The 24,943-nt window shown below is 49.0% G+C and overlaps 1 protein-coding gene and 1 long non-coding RNA gene across 3 annotated transcripts in view; one reads left to right on the top strand and one right to left on the bottom strand.

Annotated features, from left to right (window-relative positions):
* The first annotated feature begins 294 nt into the window (after positions 1–294).
* LOC121828205 (uncharacterized) overlaps positions 295–24,943 on the top strand; it is a 35,465-nt gene continuing 10,816 nt past the window's right edge. The window contains exons 1-6 of one of the 2 annotated variants that reach the window (XR_013049987.1): positions 363–2,544; positions 3,503–3,668; positions 6,644–6,766; positions 12,827–13,038; positions 22,435–22,591; positions 24,297–24,364. This is a non-coding gene — a long non-coding RNA (uncharacterized LOC121828205). Of the gene's footprint in view, positions 2,545–3,502; positions 3,669–6,643; positions 6,767–7,553; positions 7,816–12,826; positions 13,039–22,434; positions 22,592–24,296; positions 24,365–24,943 lie in introns of those variants that run through there. The other variant, XR_013049986.1, reaches the window with a different exon arrangement.
* Positions 2,740–24,943, bottom strand: part of Ruvbl1 (RuvB like AAA ATPase 1) — a 38,845-nt gene continuing 16,641 nt past the window's right edge. Inside the window, exons 4-11 of the mRNA XM_042274492.2 lie at positions 22,613–22,764; positions 19,834–19,923; positions 18,920–19,069; positions 17,480–17,543; positions 16,045–16,243; positions 6,825–6,927; positions 3,856–3,947; positions 2,740–3,094 (exon numbers count right to left, since the gene is read on the bottom strand). Coding sequence (XP_042130426.1) covers positions 2,935–3,094; positions 3,856–3,947; positions 6,825–6,927; positions 16,045–16,243; positions 17,480–17,543; positions 18,920–19,069; positions 19,834–19,923; positions 22,613–22,764 — 1,010 coding nt within the window. The 3' untranslated portion in view covers positions 2,740–2,934. The remainder of the gene's footprint in view (positions 3,095–3,855; positions 3,948–6,824; positions 6,928–16,044; positions 16,244–17,479; positions 17,544–18,919; positions 19,070–19,833; positions 19,924–22,612; positions 22,765–24,943) is intronic.

Below are 24,943 nucleotides of genomic sequence, written 5' to 3'. Positions count from 1 at the left end.
AATAGATGATGGATGGATGGATGGATGGATGGATGGATGGATGGATGGATGGATGGATGGATGGATGGATGGATGCCTCCTTTTATGTGCTCCTCCCGCACCTAAGCGCTCCCACAGGCTTTCTCTACCCGGAGGCTGCGTGTGTGGCCACACGGGGGCGCTTCGGGCCGTGCCACTCAGGGTCCGCAAGCCTTTGCAAGGTTCTGGGCCGCACCTCCCGCCCGCGTCCCCATTAATCACGCATGCTGACGGCGCCGACCCGCGCGCGGGCGGCGTGACGGCGCCGGTGACGGCGGGTGACGGAGCGGGCAATCGGCGGGCGCGCATCGGCCCATCTTATCGCGCCGGCCCAGCCTTCGCCCGCCGCGCGCCGCCCATTGATCGCGCGGGCTGGGGCCGGGGGTCAGCGCGGACGCTCGGCCTGACAGCCACATCCATCGCGCTGACGGCCGCACGCGCGCCTCGCCCGGCCATTAATCACCGCGCGGCGCCGACTGACGGGGAGGGCGACAGGGCCAGCGGGCGACTGCCAGCCCTGCCAGCCCGCATTTCCCACTGCCGGGCCCTGCCGCAGGTCACCCGCATCATCCCCAGATCACTTGCAACCTGGGATGGGAGAACAGGGTGTATCTCTCAGGATCCCAAAGGAGAGCTGACTTGTCTGGCTGAGACTAGGTCATACCATAGCTCCTTTCTAGGAGCTGGCGGGGCCATTTCTGGAAACCAGAGAACAACCAGGAATGCATCCAAACGCAGAAGGCTGGACCTAAGCTTGCGCCTGTTTCACAAACTCTGACCTCCCCTAGCAACAAGAGCCAAGAACTGGGCATTCTTCTCTGAACCCTAGTCACATCGTGCCTGTGGCCTCAGAGCCTCACTCCGGCTTGGCAGGGCCTTTTCAGACATGGCCAGCTGCCCAACCAGGGCTGACTCAGGGTCTACAGGGTGTAACTCCCACCCTCTGCCTGCAACTCCATTTTCTTAGCTAAGGCTTGTTGACCCATCACTTTTTGATGTGAGAAAGCAAGTTCTGTTCTTTCTTAAAACCCAGATATTCTCTGAATCAGCCTAGGGTTGAAGGCAACCTGAAGAGGTGAGGTGTCTGCAAAGCTGAGGACAACCATTCGCCCGGAGGCCACTTGGGGACCGGCACTGCACCTGGAATGAGGGGCAGAAGCTTCTACTCAGCCACCAAGCAGCTCAAGGAGTGGCTTCCAGGAGCCTGGCCCGGAGCTGGGACAGTGGCCACCTCCTGTGACCAGCCCCCATCCTGCCTGACTTTAATATTACAACAATTTTTCAAGCTGGAGCTGAACTAGTGGGAAAAATGGGGCTGCTGTAATTGTTGTTAGATTGTGTGTCAGCCTGATAAGATGTAACAAATACTTTCTCCCCACCAGGGTCTGCTGCCCGCCTGGGAATGGATGGAGAAACTTCTCACAGTCTGCGAGGGATGGGCCATAAAAACTTCGCCTGTAAGATTAATGTAATAATCACAGGCCTTGCTGGAGAAAAGAGAGGAAAATTAAAATAACCAAACCTTGCCACCTAGCCAGGCCATCTCCCTCCTATCAGAGAATGGCCCCCCCTCCTCAGGCACAGTCACAGCTCAGATGAGGGAGAAGTAGCAGGGTCCAGGGGCTGTGGCTAGGAAAAACAAGTCCTCACTGAAAGCTCTGGAGAGCAGGTGCCGGGGGCTGCACAAGAACATCCCCAACCCACCACTACTGCCACTGTTTCTATCCTGATCAGGTGCTGTGAAGGTTTCGACTCAGCCGTCACCTGCCTCAGTCTACCCTGCAGCCTCACCTGCTCAAGGTCAGATCCTCAGCTACTGCTGGGTACCAAGTCCAGACACACAGTTCCCAGCGCAGGCTCTAGCCAAGCTGAACGCAAATCTAATTTCTCCTGCTGGCTGGGCAGGCGATTTGGCCTCATGAGGACAAAATGATGTCACACCGAGGATGATGACACTTATAATCTCAGTACTCAGAAAGCAGAGGCAGGAGGATTGCCCCAAACTCAAAACCAGCCTGGTTTACATAGCAAGACTAACTCAAGACAAGGTATCCAATGTGCAAACTACCTACCCATGAGTCTACACTGACGGTAACTAAGCAGGTAAACAGTGAGATGGTCCTCATGCAGACTCCCAAACCATGATAACCTACAGCCCGGAAGAGGCACAGCTGTTCTAAACCCGTGTGGTCAGCACAGAGCGACTTCACTCAAAAGAGCCCAGCACAGAACAGGAAGCATCAACAATGTCCCAGACATGGCAGCCTTGGCCAGGAGCTGAGGGTCACAGTAGAAGTGTCCTACTGAAAGTACCTGCCAAGATGGGCTGCAGACTTGTGTGGCTCTGAATGCCCAAGGGTCACCCCCGTCACTGTCCAGATCTGAGAGGAAGACGAGGTGTGACATCCCAACAGCGCTCTCAACACTGACAAACGTGCTGCCCTACTGCAGACTGCTGTCCCGGCAACGCCCTGCACTGACGCCACCGCAGTAGCTGTAAATCTAAACTGCTTCTGTAATTCCTGTGTATGTGCCACGCATAAATAACCTTGTTTTGTGCTGGGGATAGAACTCAGAACCTCCCATAGTAACTCCAGCTCCAGGGGCTCTGATGCCATCTTTTGGCCCCCACAGGCACTTGCCAACTACACACACACACACACACACACACACACACACACACACACACACACACAGTAAGTACAAACATAAAAAGAGAGGTATCATCAAAATAACCTATTCAGTTTTATTAGAAAACAAGCCAAGTGGGAAGGGGTTCCTTCCAAGCAGCCACGGAGGTTTCCTAACTCAGAAAGAATGTTTCCACACAGAGCCAGCAACACTGCAAAGCATGCTTGACTCCAGCTCTGTCCACGGTGTGGGGTCTGTCCTCTGGGTGCACCTCAAAACCCAATGTTACTTCATGTACTTGTCCTGCTGGTCAGCCAGAATCTTGGCAGAGGACTTGGCATCATAGAAGAGTTCGCTGATCTCTTCCACGTGCTCCTTCTCAATGCTGTCCTTCCCGTTGATCTTTGCCAGCAGGTTGGCTGGGGTCAGCAGCTGCACCGAATACCTACAGCACAGCACAGTGGTCAAGATGGGGCCACTGAAGGGAGCCCCAAATCAGCAGGCAGCATGGGCACTGCCGCATGGCTGCAGCAGTCCAGCTGCAGTGAGCCCAGGGTGAGGACAGCAAAGGGGAACTTCCACTGCCCATCACAACTGAGACAGGGACACCAGGAGGCAGGGGACAGACACAGTGCTCTTCTCGAATCTGCCAAGGAGGTGACTCCATTTCTGCTGACAGACTAACACTATGATGCACACACACCCTGCCAGGGCAGACAGTGCCAACTTAGATGGGGACTTTGAACATGCAGAGAAATCAACCAGCAACCAAAAGCTCATGCTGGCCCAAGATGTGAAAACTCCATCACTGAACGTTCAATCAAACAGCTGACAATGTCTTCCTTTACTTCAGGAACAAGAGCAACATACTCAAGGGGCACAGGAGGGCTCAGGGCCTGAAGAACTACCTCCTGTCTTCTCCAGTCACCGCCTCTGAGCCCTGACAGAACAGCCTGGAGAACACAGCACATGCGCTGATCCCCGGGCTGCGTCCACCAGATACCTGGAATACACCCAGGGTAAGGTGATAGGGCAGGCCCTGCTCTACTGGGAAATTGAAATAGAGTGGTGTGGGCTCCGCCCGGGGCTTGTGGAGACTGAGTTCTAAAACTCATTTCTAGATCCTTGGCACTTTGAACTCATGCCTGCAGAAGGCCCTTGGCACAGCAGAAGGGTTCCAGCAGGCTGCTACCTGGCGTACCATACCTGAGTGTAGTCTTAGTGCCAATCTCTCCCAGGTGGTTGAGCGCCTCCTCGCTGATGTTGATGCCTTCTGTCTGGGCTCGGATCTTAATGATCTTTGGAGAAAAACCACGGTTAAGTGTCTCACCTGTGTTCAGTGTCTGCCCTGCTGATGGCCACCAGCCCTGCTGGCCTGCATCTTTGGGGATAACCCGCCATAATCACAGTCCACCCGAATGACGTCACACCAGGGGGACCCCCATGTCCAGTGCAGCTCACAGCTTCCTCTGGCCCTCTCCATGGCTACAGAAAACTAGGACCACTCCTAGCTTTGCCCGCAAGGCTCCGACTTCTCCTGCCAGCTTGGGTACTATCACTTATGAGCACTCAAGCAAGAGAAGACATTTTTTATTTGCTTGATAAATACTATGGTTAAATAAATCAAAAAAGTTACTTGAAGAGATTTAGCAGCCTCCTAACATCGCTGAAATATCTAATCTATCAAGCGCCTAATGCTTGTTGCACTGAGGCTCCTGGGGAGGCTGGAGGGGCGGCCGGCAGCCGCTGAGATGCCGCAGCAGTGGCACGGGGTCCCACGGGCGCAGCAGCACTGAGTGATAAGGGCCAGCGGGATAATGATGTTGTGTGTTGCGGGGCCAAGATAACTCGAGGACTTCGAGCCTCATATAATACAGGAATTTTTCACTCTGGCAGCTTCGTAAACAAGATATCAAGGAGCCGTTGTTTAAATTAAAGCCGTAAAAACAGCCAGCGTAGAGGCATAGGAACTGGAAGACACTGAGTCCTAGCACCAGACTCTAGAGAGAGGAAAAGGTGTGTGGAAGCTTGAGACGGCTGAGCCTGACAACCCAAGACTCTGCTGGGGTCAGCAGTCATCACTGTCACCGTGAGCAGCCTGGAGCTGAGGTCAGCAGGCTGGCATGCATTCTTAAGAGGTGGCCACTTCACGGGCCACCACTGCTAGTGCTGCCTTTATCCAGAAAAGGCCGTAAGAGGAGAACTGGGGAAAACCTCTTGACTAGTTCAAACATGTCCCAAACACCACAGAGGCCACAAACCCGTCTGCTGTGCTCCTCAGGGGTCAGGATGTGAGCATATATACACACAGGCTCAGCTATCAGGTCCAACAGCAGAGGAGCCCAGGGCAGTCACCAGATGAGCTCAAGAGCTATGGAAAGAAAGCTAGGAAGGATGCCCCCTGCTCTGCTCCAGCAGCCAGCTACACGACTCAAGGACTCGTGACCTCGGGCCAACAGCAAAAATGGCTGCTCAGGAGTCTTCTGGAACGGCAAGAGGGACTGGGATGTATGTACATCAGTGGCAGGGCATGTTCTCAGCATGCATTGGGTCCTAGGTCCCATCCCCAGGTCTGCCAACTCCAGAGAGATACAAAGACTGAAGGGCAGAGGCTGGCAAGGGGAGGGCCAGCATCATCTCTTTGCTGGCTGGCTCTGTGGCTTGGCTTCCTTCCATAATACCAGGGATATCTGCTCTCACTGTCTCTAGAACAGGCCGGAGCAATTGTGGGCGCTCCTACCTCAGCTGCTTGGGAACAGGCGGCTCATGGAAGAGATCTTTAATCATTTAATAACCTGCAGGGATGTTTGTGAGGTGTCAGCACCAGGGGCACCCTGCACCCATTAAGTTGAGTTTGTCTATGTAAAACCTGCCTTAACTCCAGCAAAAGGCTGAGGGGACCCCTGGAGCCACTAAGGCCAAAGCGAGACCCAGACAGGAAGCCACCGGGAGAAGCCTGGAGACTGACCTGAGCAGGCCTGTCCATCACAGCACCAGTATGAGGGGAGGCAGAGCACTCCAGAGGAGCTTCACCTGGAGCTCCAAGGTGAGCTTCTCCGGAGGAGGCCAGCTCCACCACTTAGTTATCACAAAGCTGTCGTCAAAGACCCTAGAGGCTGGCCATGAAGCAGCTGAGGATGATGGTGCCCTGTCCCATCACAATCTCACAGAATGCATGTGATAATTTTGCAAAGCAAGGAGACGGTCTTCTTTGTCACCATCTCAATGGAACCTGAGTGACAATGCCTCAAAACCAAAGGTAGGTCTCTCATTTCCCAGAGAAAGGGCTGTTCTGGTTTGTGATAAGACACTGACCAAATCGACTTGGGAGGAAAGGTCTACACATCTCATAGATTACAGTACAGCGTCCAGGGAAGCCAGGCCAGGAACTCAAGGAGGAGCCTGGAGGCAGGAACTGAAGCAGAGACATGGAGGTGTGCTGCTTACTGGGTGGCTCCCAGGTTCATGCTTGGCTAGTTTCTTACACAGTCCAGGCCCACTTAGGAATGCCTAAATGGTACTGTCCAGGAACTCTAGACCAGGCTGGCCTTGAACTTAAGAGAGATTCACCAGCCTGCCTGCCTCTGCCTCCCAAGTGCTGGGATCAAAGGTGTGCGCCACCACTGCCAGGCTGTGGTTTCCTTCTGAGACAGGATCTTACTACACCTCAAAATTGTGATCCTCCTGCCTCATCCTGTTGGTATGGCAGGTGTGCATTACTATATCAGGCAACTACATCATACTTGCCCTTCTGTAGGCTGATAGCATCCGGTGGTCATTAAGTCCATGTTTTCTTTTCTTTTCTTTTCTTTTCTTTTTTTGAGACAGGGTTTCTCTGTGTAGCTTTGGTGCCTGTCCTGAATCTTGCTCTGTAGACCAGGCTGGCCTTGAACTCACAGAGATCCACCTGGCTCTGCCTCCCAAGTGCTGGAATTAAAGGCGTGAGCCACCACTGCCCTGCTAAGTCCATGTTTTCTTTTCCCTTTTCCTCAAGCTCATCAAGAGTAGATAGATGGACCAGACCCACAGAGAGCAGAGGTTCTAACCCATCCGAGAATGTCCACTCAGAACGATCCATCTTTCAGAGTCACAAGGACACTGTGACTTTCTCAGACTGGTGAGCAAAAGCCAGGCCGGGGGGGGGGGGGGGGGGGGGGGGGGCTCCAGAGGCTTACCTGCTTCATCTCCTGTGGTGTATATAGCATGGTCCTGATGATCATCACCCGGTCCAGCAGGTCCAGTGGGATGCCGTGTGGAGAGGTGATGTCCTCAGTGCCCCTGCAAGAGCCAAAAATCACTCCCATTACCCAAGGAACTCTGAGATCCTGAACCACAGACACATGAGTAGAGGCACTCTTGGGACAGAGTAGGTTACTAGCATCCCCGAGAATCAGGGCCAGGTGGCCCAGGGGAACAGCTTCATCATTCCAGAAATAGAAAATTTGGGAAGATGGAACACAACAAAACCCAAAAAACCCTAACTATTTGCCACACCTTCAATGAGTGTTTTATAGTTATACTGCCAATGTGTGCATTTTTCTGGTTTTGCCTGTTGCTTCAGTCTTAATAACCATGCTTAATTTTTACTTGACAGCACATATTAATGAATTATTTCCTCTGAAACTAGCACCATGCCTGAGCAGCATAAGGGTCTAAGGAATGGATGACTACGCCAGTCTGCACAGCTACATGAGTGACCCAGTTGCCCAACACCATAGCCAGCAAAGCATTTGAATTCCTAAATGTTTGCTGCTTTAGTGATTTAGAAAAAGAGAAAGGGGAACACCTTGATTGAGTTGCATTTCCTCGGTTACTAATGAGGCACAAATGTTTTCCCTAACATTCACTCTTTTCTTCCTGAGAATTGTCCAATTACATCCTTTGTTTCTCTCTTTATCCCTTAGCCAAGCCCTTGTCAACAGTCAGGAGAGGAAGCCTGCCAACCTGCCAGGCCTGTGCCAGCTGCCTGATGGGACAGACACATGCTGGGCAGACACTGGTGCCCACAGGCCGGCCCAGCTGCAGCCATGGGGGGGCTTAGTAGCTGTGGCTCTGTATCAGGCCATCCTAACTCGGGTGGCCATCAGCCTCCCTAACATCTTGAGCCTAGTCACAGCTGCAAAAGATACCACAGCTGATTTAAAAAAAGAAAGAATAAGGCATGCCACTTTAATTTGTTAATATCAAAATATGTCGTTTTAGGGCTGGCAACACAGTCCAGCAGGCAAAGGTGCTTGCTTACCAAGCCCAATAGTCTGAGTTTAGTTCCCAGAACCTATATGGTGCAGAGAGAACCTCCACAAGTGTGCGACGCTAAGTGAGTGTGAGAATGCGCACACAGACACACACAAGGAAGGAAGAAGGGAAGCAAGAAAGAGAGAAAAAAACATTCAAACATCTATTTTGAAATCTTTCCAATGCAGTTTAGTACCAGTATATATTTATTATAAAAATAAATGGAAGTAAGATGTACAGCAGCACAGGATAAACTTGAAACCTACTAAGGAAAACAAGCCAGACACCAAAGGACAATGGGTGACAAACTGCACTCCAGGAAACTAAGTGGCCACATCCACAGAAGGAAGTCAGAGGCTACTGCGGTCGTCTACTGCGATCGTCTACTGCGGTCGTCTACTGCGATCGTCTACTGCGGTCGTCTACTGTGGTCGTCTACTGCGGTCGTCTACTGCGGTCGTCTACTGCGGTCGTCTACTGCAGTCTGAACGGGAAGATGGGACTGGATACGTAAGGGCTACAGGAGTCCTGTTTTGGGGGTGAGGAAAAGGTTCTGGTGGAAACAGGCTGGTGGACAGCTGAGTGGTTGAGGACACTGGTTGCTTTTAAAGAGGACCTGTTGTTTGGTTCCCAGCACCCACATGGTGGCTCACAACTGTCTGCAACTGCAGTTCCAGGGGATCCAGTGCCCTCTTCTGGCCTCCACAGGCTCCTGCATAGATGTGGTGCACAGATACAGGGAGGCAAGACATTTATACATGTAAGATAAAAATAAATGAGTCTGTAAAAGAGTTTTGGAAACACAGATAGTAGTGATGGTTGCGTCACTACTACATATGTCAATGCACGCTTTAGCACTGGGGTGTGCTCAGGGATGGCCTGCCTTGTAAGCATGGCACCCTAGGTTTGATGCCCAGCACCACGTAAGACTGAGTGTGGTGTACAAGCCTGTATTACTACACTACCATGCCTCAGGAGGATCAAGAGTTCTAGGTTACCATCAGCTATACAAGAAATCTGAGGCCAGCAACACTTTTTTTTAAATAATAAGGGGAATTGTAAAATATGAAGTTTTATCAGGATTCAAATCACAGTACTTACAATAGTTATCATCTTTTCAAGAAAAGTAACTTTTAAAAATGGTATTTAAATTTTTGTTACTGAATTCCCTTTCAATTCTTCTTAGAGTTTATTTGGGAGGGTTTTTTGGGAGGGTGGAGTCTCAGGACATCCAAAAATCTCAACTCTGCCATGTTGAAATAGTCCAAGAACAAATATTCAGAATTCCACAGCCTCATTATAAATCATCTTGGATTCATACATGATAAGAGCATAAGAAATTTAATGAAAAAAGGTATGTGAGAAATGAAGTGCCCCTCCAGCAGCCCTCAAAAGAACAGAACTTATATGAGTGTGGTTACTGAGCTTCTTATGGTTGAGTTCATAAAGCTAAAACTTAAACCAAAAGACCACTCAGAAGCTATTAAGTGTTGTAGAATATTACTTAAAGATGTGTTACATTTGTTTATGCTGTGGAATATCTGTTCAATGATGCAAAGATGTGTTATTGTGCCTGTCTAAAACACCTGATTGGGCTAACAAAAAGCTGAGCAGTCAATAGTAAGACAGGAGAAAGGATAGGCAGGGTTGGCAGGCAGAAAGAATAAATAGGAGGGAAAATCTGGGGGAGGAGCAAGAAAAGGAGAAGGACATCTGGGGCCAGCCACCTAGCTACAGAGCAAGTCACAGAGAAAGAAGGAAGGAAAAGATATACAGAAATAGAGTAAGGTAAAAGTGTAATTGGATGTTTCCTGTTCCACCTGCTTATTCCCAAATACCTGGGCAGCCGCTTCCCAAATAAATGACTCCGAGGCTTAATATTATTTACGAATGGTCAGCTGATAGCTCAGGCTTGTTACTAGCTAACTCTTACACTTAAGTTAACCCATATTTTTATTTATGCTTTGCCACGTGGCTCATGGCTTGTTACTTCATTTTCTACATGCCCTGCTTGTCCTGTGGGAGCTTGCTGTCTCCCCCAAACTCTCCCGACTCTGCCCTTCTTCCTTCCATCATTCTCTCTGCATCAGGCTGTTTCTCGCCCAATCTATTCTTGCCCTGCTACTGACCAATCAGTCTTTTTTATTAACAATGAGCATTATCCACAACATTAAAAGCCCAGAGGCAAAAAGTAGATTTAAGTTAAGAAAAGCTGGCAAGAAACAAGCCAAAGCTAAGGCCGGGCATTTATAAGAAAGAATAAGACTCCATGTGATTTGTTTGGTAGTTGGGTGGCAGGTTCCTCTAAGAGCCAAAGAGTATTTAAAAAAAAAAATCAACAACAATTAAGGACTGCAAAGTACTATTTAATCATGCAAGCTATGAATCTGAAGCACAAAGATTCTTCTGGAAAACCCATTCATGGGAAATTGTCTGTGGACGCCCATGTGAGACAAGAAAAACACAAGGACACTGTTCAGTGGCAGCTGCAGGGACAGCGCTGAACTAGGAACAAAGTGGAGCACATCTTATTACAAACTTCTTAATAAATGTATTTCGGTTAATATTGCGCTCCCGGGTAGACAGTCTAGACTGTGAGCCCACAGACCCAGTGCTCCTTGAGCTTGGGTACAATGCCTCTGCAGGATGCGCTGGGTCTCTAGAAACATAGCTTTCACTTGAGCAAAGAGCCCACTCACTTTTTAACACTCCTCTGCCTGAAACTCTGGGCTCTATACCATGCCACTGTTGACTTCTGGACCCCATACTTTCTGTCAGAGGCTGTGCTGTGCACTGTTGGATGCTACGCCACATCCACAGCACCGAGTCATGAAAAATAAAAATGTCTCCAGATATTGCCAGATGTTCACAGGAAAAACGGCCCCTGTTTGAGGATCAGTGCCCACTGCTGCTCTCTGTAATACATAATGCCAGGGACACAGATGACACAAGGCTTTGCTGATGCCTGAAAATGCAGTAAACACCTAAGCAATTCAACAGGCAACTTCCTGACATGCTCCTGACCTCAGTTCAGTGGACACAATGAGATACTTTAAAAGGCCAGCCATATGACTTGGCTGCCAATGCAACTTGGTAAGAATGGTCATTTTGGGCTAGGGAGAGGCTGTGCAATTAAGAGAGCTTACTGCTCTTCCAGAGGACCCAGGTTCAGTTCCCAACACCACACCAGGTGGTTCATAACCACCTGCAACTGTTCCAGGGTATCTAACACCCTCTGACATCTGTGGCACCTGCACATACATACATGGTGCACATAAATGCATGCACACATATACACAATAAATATTTTTTGTTTTGTTTTGTTTTTCGAGACAGGGTTTCTCTGTGTAGCTTTGCGCCTTTCCTAGAACTCGCTTTGGAGACCAGGCTGGCCTCGAACTCACAGAGATCCGCCTACCTCTGCCTCCCGAGTGCTGGGATTAAAGGCATGTGCCACCACCGCCCGGCCACAATAAATATTTTTGAAGGATGGTCATTTCAATGAACAGTTCTATGACAGCTGGACATCTTTATATCTGTGATGCAGAATTGACCCTTCTTTCACTGTGCACAAAAATTAACCCCAAATGATGTATGAACCAAGAGCTGAACTACAGACTCTTAGAAGAAAACAAGGGCATGCGCCTACAGTCTCAGGTTAGACAGTGCTTCTTATTGAGAGCAAAGCACAACAGTAGGCAGGCTGGACTCCAAGGTGGACTGGAATTTGTTATTGGGGGCAGGAGGGTGAAAACCATAGATAGCATTGCACACACAAGGCAAGTACTCTACTGAGCTCAACTCCTAACCCACAAATTAGTTCTGAATAAAAATTTAAAACCTATGTCAAAAAATTGATACGACTACCCAAAGAAAGGTAGAAAATACTCAGATACATTTATATAATGTTCATTCATTATTGATCTATGCAATAAATATCCTATATCCAAAGTACATAAAGATTTTGTTTTGCTTTTTTCGAGATAGGGTTTCTCTGTGTAGCCTTGGCTGCCCTGGAACTCACTCTGTAGACCAGGTTGGCCTTGAACTCACAGAGATCCACCTGCCTCTGCCTCCTGAGTGCTGGGATTAAAGGCACCTGGCCATAAAGAATGTTTACTGTTCAAGAAAAAAGACAAACAACCTAAATGAAAACTGGGCACATCTGTAATCCCAGAACTTGGGAGGGTTAGAAGTTCAAGATCATCTCTGGCTAGATAGCACAAATTTGAGGCCAGGTTGGGACACATGAGACCTTGTTGCAAAAAACAAACAAATACACAGAACATTATTAAGCATTTCTCCAAAGATTTATAAGTGACTATAAAAATAAAATGTTCAACTTCCCACCACCCATTAGGAAAAACAAATCAAACTAATGTGCTGCACATTCTACCCACTGGTATCTCTAATTGGAAAGACAATACTGGGGAGCACTGGAAGAATGGAAACATGGGACTCTGCCCAATGCTGGTGGGGCATAAAGAGGGCAGTGACTTGGAAAAAGTCATCACTGTTGAAAGGCTGAGCAGTTACTACCTAATCCAGCACCCATACTCCTAGGGACACATCCCAAAGAAGTCACAACTATATCCACATAAGATGTGCACAGATGTTCACAGCAGCATTATTCATCATAGCCAAAATAACTCCTGCCTACCTGCTGAGGAATGGACAGGTGACATACGCCATCAAATATTCCACACTATGGAATATGGTTCTGCTACAAAGTGTAAAAAGCAACACAGATGACCCCTGAGAACAAGCAGAGTGAATGATGGCAACCACAAGAGGCCAGGTCATATAGTACCATTTATATGAAAAAAGGCAAATCTGTAGAGACAGTGAACATACTACAAACTACTGAATGCTCCATTGTGCACCAGATATGTCTATCAATACAGTGCTTTTTGTAAAGCATCATTCTGGACATGTGTTACAGGTCAACCACATTGGTCTAAGTCTTGACACTTTGGCACAACAAGGTAACCAACCTTCAGAAATTCCTACCGACCTTCCTAAATCCGAGGAAGACATGGCTCCATGGGAAAATGGACCCTCCACAGGCAGAGCTGGGGCCAGTGCTGGCCACTCTCATCTAACAGTTGGTGCTCCTGGACCCAAAGGGAAAGGATTCCTTGGAACAGCAAAGGGGTAAGCACCTCCTCCTCCAGCATCCACAGGTGAACACTTTTCCTTATGTACGTTACCTAGAGGACCTGGGGATAGTCTGCCAGGGCCAAGAGGGCTTATGACAGGACCACATGACCTGTCATGCTCCCACAGGTTACTGAGACCAAGCCATGCACGGGACAGATAAGCAGGGAACAACCTATGGTACACCACTCCAGGCCCACATGGCTTAGAGCAATGGTTCTCAACCTGTGGGTCATCACCTAAGACCATTGGAAAACATATTTATATTACAATTCATAACAGTAGCAAAATTACAGTTACAAAGTAGCAACAAAAATAATTTTACGATTAGGGTCACCACCACGAGAGGAACTGTATTAAAGGATCGCAGCATTAGGAAGGTTGAGAACCACTGGCTTAGAGACTCTGCACTCAACATTTAATCTGTGTAATTTACAAGAAAAACAAGGGACTTGCTTAAGGTATGGGCTTCCATATGCCTGATATATATATCCCTTGTGGGAGGGAACCAGGCTCGTGCTAGGACTTATGCTCTAGACAACACAAGGCCAGCAGGCAGTGAGCTCATGTCTGAGGCTCAACCCATGAAGCCACTGCCACAGAGCTGGTAAGATGGCCAGAAGCCAAAGGATGAATGGAAGGCAACTTCTGGAAAGGGCACTGTCATGGCTATATTTTCACAGCAATGGTGTCAGAGCTAGTGTTCCCTGATGCCAGCTGTATAACAGTCCTGTACACTGTCACTGTGATTGGTTTAGTAAAGAAGCTGACTGGCCAATAGCTGGACAGGATAAGGTTAGGCGGGAGAACCAGACTAAGGACATTGGGAAGAAGTCAGAGGAGTCACCAGCCAGACACAGAGAAGAAGCAGAGGGTGCAAGATGAAAGAGAGGTGATGTCCTGTGGCAGAATGTAGATTAATGGGCTAATTTAAGTTCTAAGAGTTAGATAGTAACAAGCCTGAGCCACAGGCTGAGCATTTATATTTATATTTAAGTTTCTGTGCGGTTATTTGGGAGCAGCTGCAGAGAAACCCCGCTTACAGCCAGCTCCATGTGATGCCATGCTCAACACTTCATGCCTACTCACTGCCCAGCAGCCACTGGGTTGAAGCATCATGTGGGCTTTCCAGCAAGCTGAGTGGCAGCACTTTTGGCTTGTAGTCTACCATTGGGAGGTAACCTCATCTGCCCTTGGGTGTCAGGGTGCCCTGACATCACTTTGTATGTGGCTCATATAGAGAGCACTAGAAAGCTGACAAGGAGAAAGCCCTCAACACTGTGACTTCCCTTCGGAGCTTGGGTGTCAGGCGAGATGCTTGTGGTACAAGAGCTCAGCAGCTTCTCTGGGGAGAAGGCTGTGCATAGCTCACCACAGGCTGCTCACATTGTGCAGATATTCCTGGACTCTGTCTTTTAGCATTCTAGCCAAAACTTGCTGAGGCTATGTACTCTGGAGTCCAGTCTTCACCCGAACCCAAGCCATGTGCACACCTGGTGAGAGCTCAGGCCCTGCCTGCCCAAGCTAGCAGGAGCAGCAGTGCAGTGTGGTGCTCCATGTGGGCGTTCCACCATCTCTTGTGGATGCTGTCAACATGATGGAGCATCCCCGCCAGCACTCAGCACCAAATCCACTTTTAGAGTTCATATGGCTGGCAAGAGTTTGGTTCTCACAGCAGGCTGGGATCAAGAGCTCCTTCCTTCTGGATATAGCCCTGGCAACTGGGGCCCAGAGCTGCCAGCCTCTGTTGGCACCCACTGGCCTAGGTTAGCTCTGTTGGCAGAGCTCCCAGCAGGGGGCATCATATGTCTATGCTGAGCCCAGATGAAGCTGTGCAAAAAAAAGCAAGTCTCCAGCAGAGCCACGGATGCCAGGCTTTCTGGGCCAGGGCCCACATGTAGCTTCCAGATGCCACCCAGGTGGGCCTGATCCTCTCCAGAAGCTGGCCTGGACCTGGCACGACAGCTTCCTCCAACCCTGCAGGAGGCACCTGTGATAGTCAGAAGACTATCCAGACTATCAGAGGGAGCCAAAACAGCCACACAATGAGCCACATATATATCCCAACTACAAGTGGGCAGGGACACAACTGAGGGCTGCTGTGTAATGCACTGGTGCTCATAGCAAGCACCAGACCGCCCCAGAGCCAGCAGCACCCAGCGTGGACAATCTTAGTGTAGACTAAGTTTCTCCAGCAAGAGCCAGTGACATTCTTCTATGTGGCCCATCATCATGGAGTGGCAAGCCAGCAGCTGGGCTTCTGGTTCAGCTCTGGCTGTCATGAATATGTCATGGGCCATAGGACTCTTCCAGTTTTCAGTGCCCGCTATCAGGACTACATAGCCCCAGGGTACTGTCTCATGTAACTGCTGTGGGCTTGAAAAGCAGCCCTTTACATCCCAGCACTGCAGAGACCAGCCCCGAATGTCCCAAAGGACCACAGAAAACCTCTAGGCCACTACAACTACATATTAGGAACCTGACATGGGCCTCAGACAAAAGCGTGCACATTCTCTGCAGGTCAGACCCCAAGTACTAAAGACAAAATGGAGACTGGAAAAGCCCTCCACCCAGCTCTGGGCTTGCACTAACAGGGGAGAGACTGTATGACCACCCAGCATCCAGGACTCAACTCTCAAGGGGGTGTGAGGGAGGATGGCCACCAAGGTACCACCGTGTCACAGAAAGGTCTGGAATGGGAAGAACATGGCAAGTTACATCATTCAGTTCCCTCACCTGAAGTGAGGCGGGTATCACTCAGCAGGAGATATAAAGAAGTCAGCAGCTAACCCATGACATCCCAACGAAGACCCGCCCTATGTGACCATCACTTTCACACTCAATGGCCCTAAAGACCACTGGGAAGACTCCTCATCACAACAACACTGACACACAACCTTGCTTCTCCCCCATCTGCCTCATGGTGCTGCGGGTATCCTGAGTCCAAGCAGGAAACCTGCTCAGAAGGAAGGTGGGAAACCGGGCAGGCGGGAGGGGCCCTACCTGATGACACAGTTGCCTCGGTTGGATGCGAAAATGACAATGGGAGCGATGGAAGATTCCAGAGCTCGGTGCAGGTAGGTAAAGCACTCGATGTCCAGCATGTGGACCTCGTCGACAAAGAGTACTCCGGGAACGAGTTCTGCGACGCCCTGGTCAATGTATTTGTTCACCACCTTGTTGATCTCCCCTCGAAGTTTATCTAGATGAGGGAGGGCAGGGTCAGCAGCAGCAATCAGCTCCCGCTCTGAGCTGACTTCCATCCAAACCCACCCTTGCCGCCCGTTTCCCTGGCTGTGAGGCCCCAGCAGGCCCAGGCCACACTCCAGCTTCAGTTACATCGTCTGAAACAGGAACAAACACAGCTAAAGGCTACAAAACTGGCAGCTCTCCCTAAAGTTGTCTGGCTAACCCAAAGAGGGTTGTGCACAGGAAGACCATCACCTCTCCACACTCCCCATCCTGCCTTCCTAGCTCACTCTCCCGACCTGATGATCCAGCTCCCACCTCATCTCAGAGACTAGCAGATTTGGAGCCTAGGATGACAGGAGTTTTCATATGCAAATCTTCCTGTTCTGTGTTCTGTAAATGACCATCTTGTGGCCCTATATGACAATGCTTAGGTTAATTAGCCTTCAATCAAGTGTAGTCTCGGCCCTCCCTGGAGAGGAAGATGGTTTCTAGCTCCTAGATGACGAGGTTATCCGGAGTCATACGAGCCGCCCCAGGTCACAGCCCAGACGTGAAAACACCATCAGGGTCAGGTCACAGACAGAACCAGAAGCCCTGCAGAAGCTGCTGCCTCTTCCACCACATCTACCAGGTAAGGACTGCCTGAGAGTAAAGAACAAGTCAGGGCAAAAGGCTGTGGCCGTGACTGTGTGCAGCACACACCTGAGCCCCAACACTAGGGAGGCTGAGGCAGGAGGTGCAGAGTGCAAGCTATTCCAGACTGTACAGTAAAACCCTGTCACATCAGCCATAAAGCCAAGCAAAGACCCAGACCCAGCTGCTCTTGGGATCTGGAAGAACTGTCTCCAGCTGCTCCCCTGGCTGAGACCTCCAAGATCACAGAGACTTCAGTGTTTCACCCACATTTTAAGGTAACAAACCTACAGGTCATTAGGGAAAAGAGGACACCGAGGTGGGAAGAGAAGAGGGATATAAAGGCCACATAGGAGCAGAGCCCTAGGCAGTCGGGAGAGGGGGCACTGCCATGGCAGCAGAGTTTGGCCCGACTTCTCAACTTCCCTAGGACCTCATCAGGACCAGACAGGTGCACGGGGCCCGAGAGCTGTCTAGACAGAGCGTAGACAACAGGGTTAAGCTGTGATCTTAGAGTAGAGGAGGGAGGACACCATCCCACACATACTTTGCTTAGAGGTACACACAGGGCCACAGGGTCCTGACCCGCTGAAGGCACTGGGCTGGCTCTTACCTGTGATCTCTGTCTTCTTCGGTTTCATCAACTGGCCCATCATGGACAGGATATCTTGTCCCCCCTGGAGAAGAGAAGACTTAGTCAAGCCAGGCTGTCTAAGGAGGCTGCCAAAACTTTATTCTCCTGCTTCATATAGGTCTCCAATGCCAACTCACTTGAGATCCCTACACAAGTCCCCTGGAAAGCTTAATAAGCTTTTATTTTCATGTATGTATGTATGTGTGTATGTATGTATGTATGTATGTATGTATGTATGTATGTATGTATGTATGGTTTTTGTTTTGTTTTTTGACACAGGTTTCTCTGTAGCCCTGGCTGTCTCGGAACTTGCTCTGTAAACCAGGCTGGCCTTGAACTCAGAGATCCCTGCCTCTGACTCCCAAGTGCTGGGATTAAGACCCGTGCTACCATGCTGGCTCCCTTGATAACCTTCTAAACACAGAGGAACTTTCATAGGCTCTAGACCTGTAGGAATCAGACAAATTCTTTCCACTGAGAGTATAGCGGGCAGAGTGGCCTCCTCTGCTCACCGTTATCTTTTTAAACTTTGTGGATTAGCCACAAAAGACCACAAACTCTCCCTTGGACACAAGCTCTTCTATGACTCAAAGCTTGGTACAATCTATACCATCTTCAAGGAAGGCCCCTCCTTCCTAAGGAGCTGCTCTGTTGACACCCAGGCTCTTACACAGTGCTGACTTGCTCCTGACCCCACACTCCGCCTAAAGCAGAGGCTTCTGAGGTCAGTTTGGAAACAGACATCTACCTCCTGAAGGCACCTGCTGGTCGAAGACCAGTGTCAACAATCTCTTGAGCAAACCCTCAAGGGACCCCTCTCCTGCTGAAGAGGTGGCCTAGGGAAGATGAAGATGAATGCAACCTGAAAGGCCACCAGCAAGGAACACGTGTACTTTGGTTCTCTGAATCCTGTTTCTCAGAGACGTGGTTATGGGATGCATCCTTTCCTACAGTTACCAGTCAAGGTGTAAGAAGTATCCACTGTCCCTCCAGAGCTACAGACTTGGCTCCAACTCAAAGCTAAAGGTGCTGAGCCCTGCTAAGTGGAGGGAAGGTCAGAGTTGTGCTAGGCTTTCAGAAACCCTGTGTGGGCTCACAGAGCACTTGTGCCTTCCTGCCAGTAATACTCAGAGCATCCAGGCACGAGCCATGGCTGGACAGAAGCCAGAGAGGAAGCTGGCTAGTTCAGGGCGGGAGGCTTGGCTGGGAGAAGAAATAGCCCAGGAAATCATCTGTGACTGCTGCACTAGAATGGGAACAAAGGAGTCCCGCGTAGCTCATGCCCATGTTAATTGCTGAACATCACAGACAAAAAGGAGCGTCTGCCTCCAAAGTGGCAGCAAGATCTTGCCGATTCATCCCCAGAGCTTCACAAAGAGACAAAAGGCAAGTGTGCTGCCCACAGCGGCACAGCAGTACCTGAGGCCGTGCATTGGCCACATCCAGGTCATGCAAGGTCACATCCTGTATGATTTCCTTCTTCTTGTGCACATCTCCCTTTGGCAAAGGGACATATTCTTCAGCTTCAAGGTCAAACTCAGTGGCATAGGTGTCACACCTGCCTTGCCTCTGTAGACAGAGAAACATGAATGCTGTGTGAGTTTTCACTGCCCAGGCCTCAAATGGCAGAGTGCCCAATGAGACAAAGGCCTTGGTTCCCAAATGCAGCCTAGCAAGGACAGCCTCCCTGACAATCTCCCAATGTGCCCGACCTCAGTGTGCCCACTGCCCTCTGCCAAGAGAAGGAAGCTATCGGCAGGCTGGAGACACCCGATACTTTCTCCAGAGTCCCCCCAACACCCGTAACTGTATGCAATTCCTGATAAAGGGCAAATCCAGTAGATTAACTGGAGACAGAGGGAGCTGCTCAGACTCTTTTGTAGGTGGGTGATTTACTGCATGATATCAAGTATTATGCTCATCCATTAAACAGTGAGCAACCCTGTACAGGACACTGGGAATCAGATATGAAAAGAATGCCAGCTAATGCTGCATTCCTTCCCACATGCATATATCTTGGGAAGAAAATACCAGAGAGATAAAGGAAGATTAAATACACTGCACATTTCAATTTGAAAATGACTAAAGTTGTTTTGGTCTCTCACCTTGTACTCCCCCTCTAAACAGGTCTTAGTATTTCTAACAGACTGTTTTCATCATGAGAAGGTTAAAGAATGAAGATAAAGGAAAAGAAACTTTATAATGCGCAGAGGGACAACTGTCCTTCCCCTGGCACGGCACCAGGCAGCGCCCACCCTCCTCCGGCACCCGGCTCCTCTTCCATGACACACAAACCAGGCACAGTGCTCTGTCCCAAGAAGGAAGGACATTACCTTCACAGCCCCACTGTTGGCTTCAATGTAAATCACATCCCCAGCCTCCACTCGCTCTTTCTGCAAACTTTCGAAAATACTGGGGTCCAGCTGAAAAAAACAAGGGTGACTCAGAGAACTGCAATGCATATCTGACTTCCTTCTAGCATGCTGTGAGGTGCCTCTCCACGGGATGTGGAGAGGGCCGGCAACTGCACGGAGCATCCATCCATCAGCGGGGGCCATGAAAGCAAGAGCACATCAGAGTGGGATGAGGATGACTGGTCCAGGAGAGGAGGAGGCAAGCGGGCCCAGAAGCCAGCCACAGGGTACCCGGAGACTCTTCACCTTCCTTAGCTTCCAAGGCCATAAAGGAGTGAGGAGGGAGTTCTTAAACCTCCCCTACCTCAGAAAGCACCGGACCTTCCTAACAGAACTTTCCAGTACTTGCTTACCAGGCTAGCGTTCTGCCAGGCTCATGATTCTAGAGCCTTGTTTCCTCATCTACTAAACAGCACCAAGAGACAATCACAGATGCATAAAATTCAAAATGAGACATAAGCAAGGGCCCTCCCAGGTTCTGAGTCAAATACCAGTGCTCAGGGCCTGCCTGTGGGCACAGGCAGACTGCCAAGGAGCACAGGCCTGCTGCTTCCCTGGGCTCCCCAGACCCATGTCCCTGGCTACTGACATTCTAGGACAGCATCTTTTAGACACATCTCTCCAGGCTAAACTTCAGAGATATCACATATGTGGTTGCAGTGGGGGAAACTGGAGCTCTATTTTGAACAAAATTAAAGAGTACAAACTCAGCACTGCGTAGAAGTCAAACAGGAAAACACATTCTATGGCTCCATTTCTATGAAATGTCCCCAACAGGTAGACCCATAGAGACAGAGAGTAGTTTGGCGGCTGTCCAGGGCTAAGAATCAGGCTGGGAGGGACCATCAGTGGCTTGAGGTTTCTTCAAGTCTAAAATTAGACTGTGGTGATGGCTGTGTGACTGTGTATTAAAATCTCTAAAGCTGCATATTAAAAGTAGTGAACTATATTTTAAATTTGACATCAATGGAGCCCCAGAACACTATTACCTCACCTGCAAAGCCAGGGCTCTACCTTGCTGCTCAGTGGAGATGGATGGCCAGCTGGGTACTGTTGTAGCAGGACAATGAGTACCAAGTGCACAAGGCAGGCCTAGTAGAAGACTAAATGGGTACTCCTTGTTCAAACTCAGATGTGCCTTGTACACTAGACCACCCATCAAGTACCAGGTTCTTCTAGCCAATATCGACATTTGCTCCGGGATATAGAAGTACATTTGAAATTTTTTTTTAACTTTCCCCTTATTTTCCTCAAATAAACTGTCAAAGTCGCCTTATAGACAAGTCAAATTTAAGTTGCAGGCCTTTTAGTATAAGATACACTCAAGGACATACCGTGTGTGTGTGTGTGTGTATGTGTGTGTGTGTGTGTGTGTGTGTGTGTGTGTCTTCCTCTCCAGTGTTTTCATACTGGTTAATTTCCCAAATGAACTGGCTGAAGTTGTGATTACTGAAAAGGTGCTGCCTCCTACTAGGAAACTTCATGAGTACAAAATGAAGCCTGAGCATTGCATTCAACAGAGAGATCTGCCAAGCCAAGCTCTTGGGATGAAGAACCCTGTTAGGAAAAGGAGAAACAGCTCTTTGAAGAAATGACATTTTTATGATCTCCATAAAACAGTGACCAAAAAACACAGAATCACAGAACCAGAAAAATCAGAGTGGAGTAAAGACAGAAATTACCCAGTTGGTCTAGCAGCTTAGATGAGAAGCTGGATCCAGAGAGCCCAAGTGACTTCCTGAGGTTGTACAACAAGCTGCAAGGCAGATACATAATGCTGAGATCAGAGCTAGCCCTGCCATGCACCCTGGATGGGCTCGTGCAGGCTGCCTGACTTCTATGGGCAGCTGCCCATTTACCTTACACAAGGGAGCTTTGGTATGTCTACACACATGAACTGACAGCATGTGAAGCATCTGTTGAAGCTGTCAGCTCTAGGCCAAACACACACTCAAGGAGGGTGTAATGACGTTTACTAGTCATTGTGGCAATAACTAATGCAGAGCTATGACAGTCATGAATATCCACCTCTCACTGCGGATCTAAAACTACAAGTTTGATCCCCAGGATTGTATGAGATAAGCAATTAGCACAGACAGAGAGCTGCTCAGAGACCACATCACTTGCCTGTAATGGAAGAAACAAAGCTAAAAGTTAAAACAAAAGGTAAACAAAGCTAAAGATTCCCTTTTGACTTTAAAGTCTATGCTCTGCTCTCAAGCATCCTGGCTTGTGTCCCAAAGGATGACAGGATAATCCTCTGGGGCCAGACACCAAGTCCCACTCAGTATACTGCAGCCTCAAGCTCCAACCCATGGAAGCCTGTCAGGAGCAGCTGTCAGGGCCCTGCAGTCCACTGAGCTGTCTGCCTACAACTCAGTCAGGCCCTCGAGGTGCTGCTTTCTGTGTGCATCAGAGGGCTAGGCCTTGGATATGAAGTATCAATGGAATATGGCATGGCAGAGGCAGGCTCCTCACTTACCTACCAGCTCATTCTAATGCACATGTGTGCTTTTCTAGAAGGAAGAGAGTAGCAGCTACAGCCACTGAGCTTTCAAGGGCCAGACCCTGTACTACCATTTAACAGCCTCACCGTGACCTGTGCAGCCCCACTTTGCACAGAACCCAGGCAGAGGTTGTACCATCTTCCAGAGCCACACAACACTGGGAAGTCCAAGTAAGTGCCCCACAGACTCACCTTCAGCTGTTTGGTTCCTTTGGCAGTCTTGAGCCCTATGATCACATGGCTGATAGTTTTGCCATAACCACCCATGGGGTTCTCTGTCTCACATGGAGTGAGCTCTGTCACCTCCCCTTCATAAACCTCCTTGGTCTCCTTTATCCGAAGCCCTGGAAGAGATGGCAAAATGTTCATGAGAGGTTGCACCATCTTTCAGATGCTAACTTTTTCTCACACACCTACACCCTAAAACTCTTAGCCCCAAACATCCATGACAAATCAACTTTAATAGCCTAAGTGGAAGAATGTCACTGTGGACAGAGAAGCAGTAAAAAGACAAATGCAAACGGAGGTGCTGTGAAGTGTAGAAGAGAGCTCTGATTGCTTAACCCTTGGGACTTTTGTTTTATTTTAGTTATGTGTATGTGTGTGAGGATGTCTGCATGTGAGTGAGTGCAGGTGCCTGCACAGGCCAAAAAGGAGCACTAGATCCCCTGGAACAGGGGTCACAGGCAGTTCTGAGTCAACCTGCATAAGTGCAGGGAACAAAACTCAGGTCTTCTGCAAGAGCATGTGATTGAGTCATCTCCCTAGTCCCTGATTTCAATTTACAATTTTTTTAAGTATGTATTTATTTTGTTTGTGCATGCATGTGTGTAGGTACAGGAGTGTGTGCATAGAGGTCAGAGGGTGAGTTGGCAGAGTCATTTCTCCCTTTCTACCATGTGGATTCTGGGAGCTGAATGAAGGTAATCACACATGTAAGTTTAACCACTGGACTATCCTACCAATCCTTGATCTCGATTTTTAAAGGGTCTTTCTAGATTCTAGCCCAGAACTACATAGCTATCTTTCCCAACACTGACCCTCAGATATGCATTTCCAAGGAGTGAAATCTGTTTTGAGCTGATAACCATCTGAACCCATGGGATTCTACCCATTTCTCTGTGGAAGGCCACTCCCACTTTTTCCCCAGGGTACTCTTAAGGAGGGAGGGGTGAGAAATATGTAGATAGATAGAGGGGAGAGAAACAGAAACACAGAACAGCTCAGGAAGGCCTGGATCATTATCCACCGGTCCCTTCTGTCTCTTTTAAAGAGTTATTTATAGGAATGCCAAGGGGTAGAGCAAAAGATCTCCCCTAGCACAGCCAAGTGCAGACCCTTCCAATCACCTAGAACCACGCACATGGTCAAGCAATCCTCTAATGCAGCCCTGCTGGGTAAAGCAAGTTCAGATCTCACTAGGAAACCTCTGTGGGCCTCCATATCTCATTCCCCTAAAAACAACAGAATAACCTGCTATCCATCTATGACTCCTATACCTAAGCAAAGGATCCTGTAGCAATTGTAGATGACCCTGGACCCTGCCATGTGCTCACAGGGTTTGACCTCTTCACCTACTCCATAGCCCTCCTGCTCAGCAGAGAAGCATAGCAACCACTCTGAGCCACACTCCACTTGACTGCGACACTCCCAGGGCTCGTGCTCAGCTCCACTGCATACACATGAAGCCAGCCCCAGGAAGCCAAGCCAGCACTTTGCCTCCCTCTTGACAGACCTAGGCCTGTGTCTCTCCACACCAGTGCTAGAGCTATTCCAGTAAGCACGTGCTCACCAAAGAGCCTCGTCTCCATCTAACCTGTATTTGCCCAGGAAACCCTAGAGGAATTTAAGATGTGTTTCAACCGATCTCTTACAGAAAGCTCATCTGTACCCTGGTGCAGGTAATGTATGTCAACACACAGCACTTCCCAGACAAGAATCTGAGTGTTGGGAATCTGACAATATTGAGGGATTACTAATCATTTTTATAGGTGTTACAATGGTATTGTGATTTAACGTGTGTGTGTGTGTGTGTGTGTGTGTGTGTGTGTGTATGCACATGCATGTGAGTCCCCAGGGAAGCCAGAAGAAGGCATCTGATCTCTTGGAGATGGAGTTATAGGTGATTGTGAGCCACTGGACATGAATGCTGGGATTTGAACTCTGGTCTTCATGATTGAGAAGCAAGCCTCCCCCACTTTTTTTTTTTTTTTTTTTTTTTTTTCTTCTTCAAGACAGGGTTTTTCTGTATAACAATGTCCTGGAACTCACTTTGTAGACCAGGCTGGCCTCAAACTCACAGAGACCCACCTGCCTCTGCCTTCCCAAGTGCTGGGATTAAAGGTGTGCAACCACCACTGACTGGCTGAAAAGCAAGCATTCTTTAAGATTAATTTATTTATTATGTATACAGTGTTCTGTGTGCATGCATGCCAGCACACCAGAAGAGGACGCCAAATCTCATTACAGATGGTTGTGAGCCACCATGTGGTTGCTGGGAATTGAACTCAGGACCTCTGGAAG

The sequence above is a fragment of the Peromyscus maniculatus genome, chromosome 3 (assembly GCF_049852395.1).
Source record: "Peromyscus maniculatus bairdii isolate BWxNUB_F1_BW_parent chromosome 3, HU_Pman_BW_mat_3.1, whole genome shotgun sequence".
Classification (NCBI taxonomy): domain Eukaryota; kingdom Metazoa; phylum Chordata; class Mammalia; order Rodentia; family Cricetidae; genus Peromyscus; species Peromyscus maniculatus.
The sequence above is the reverse complement of the archived record's forward strand: the minus strand, read 5'-3'. Positions and strand labels throughout refer to the sequence as shown.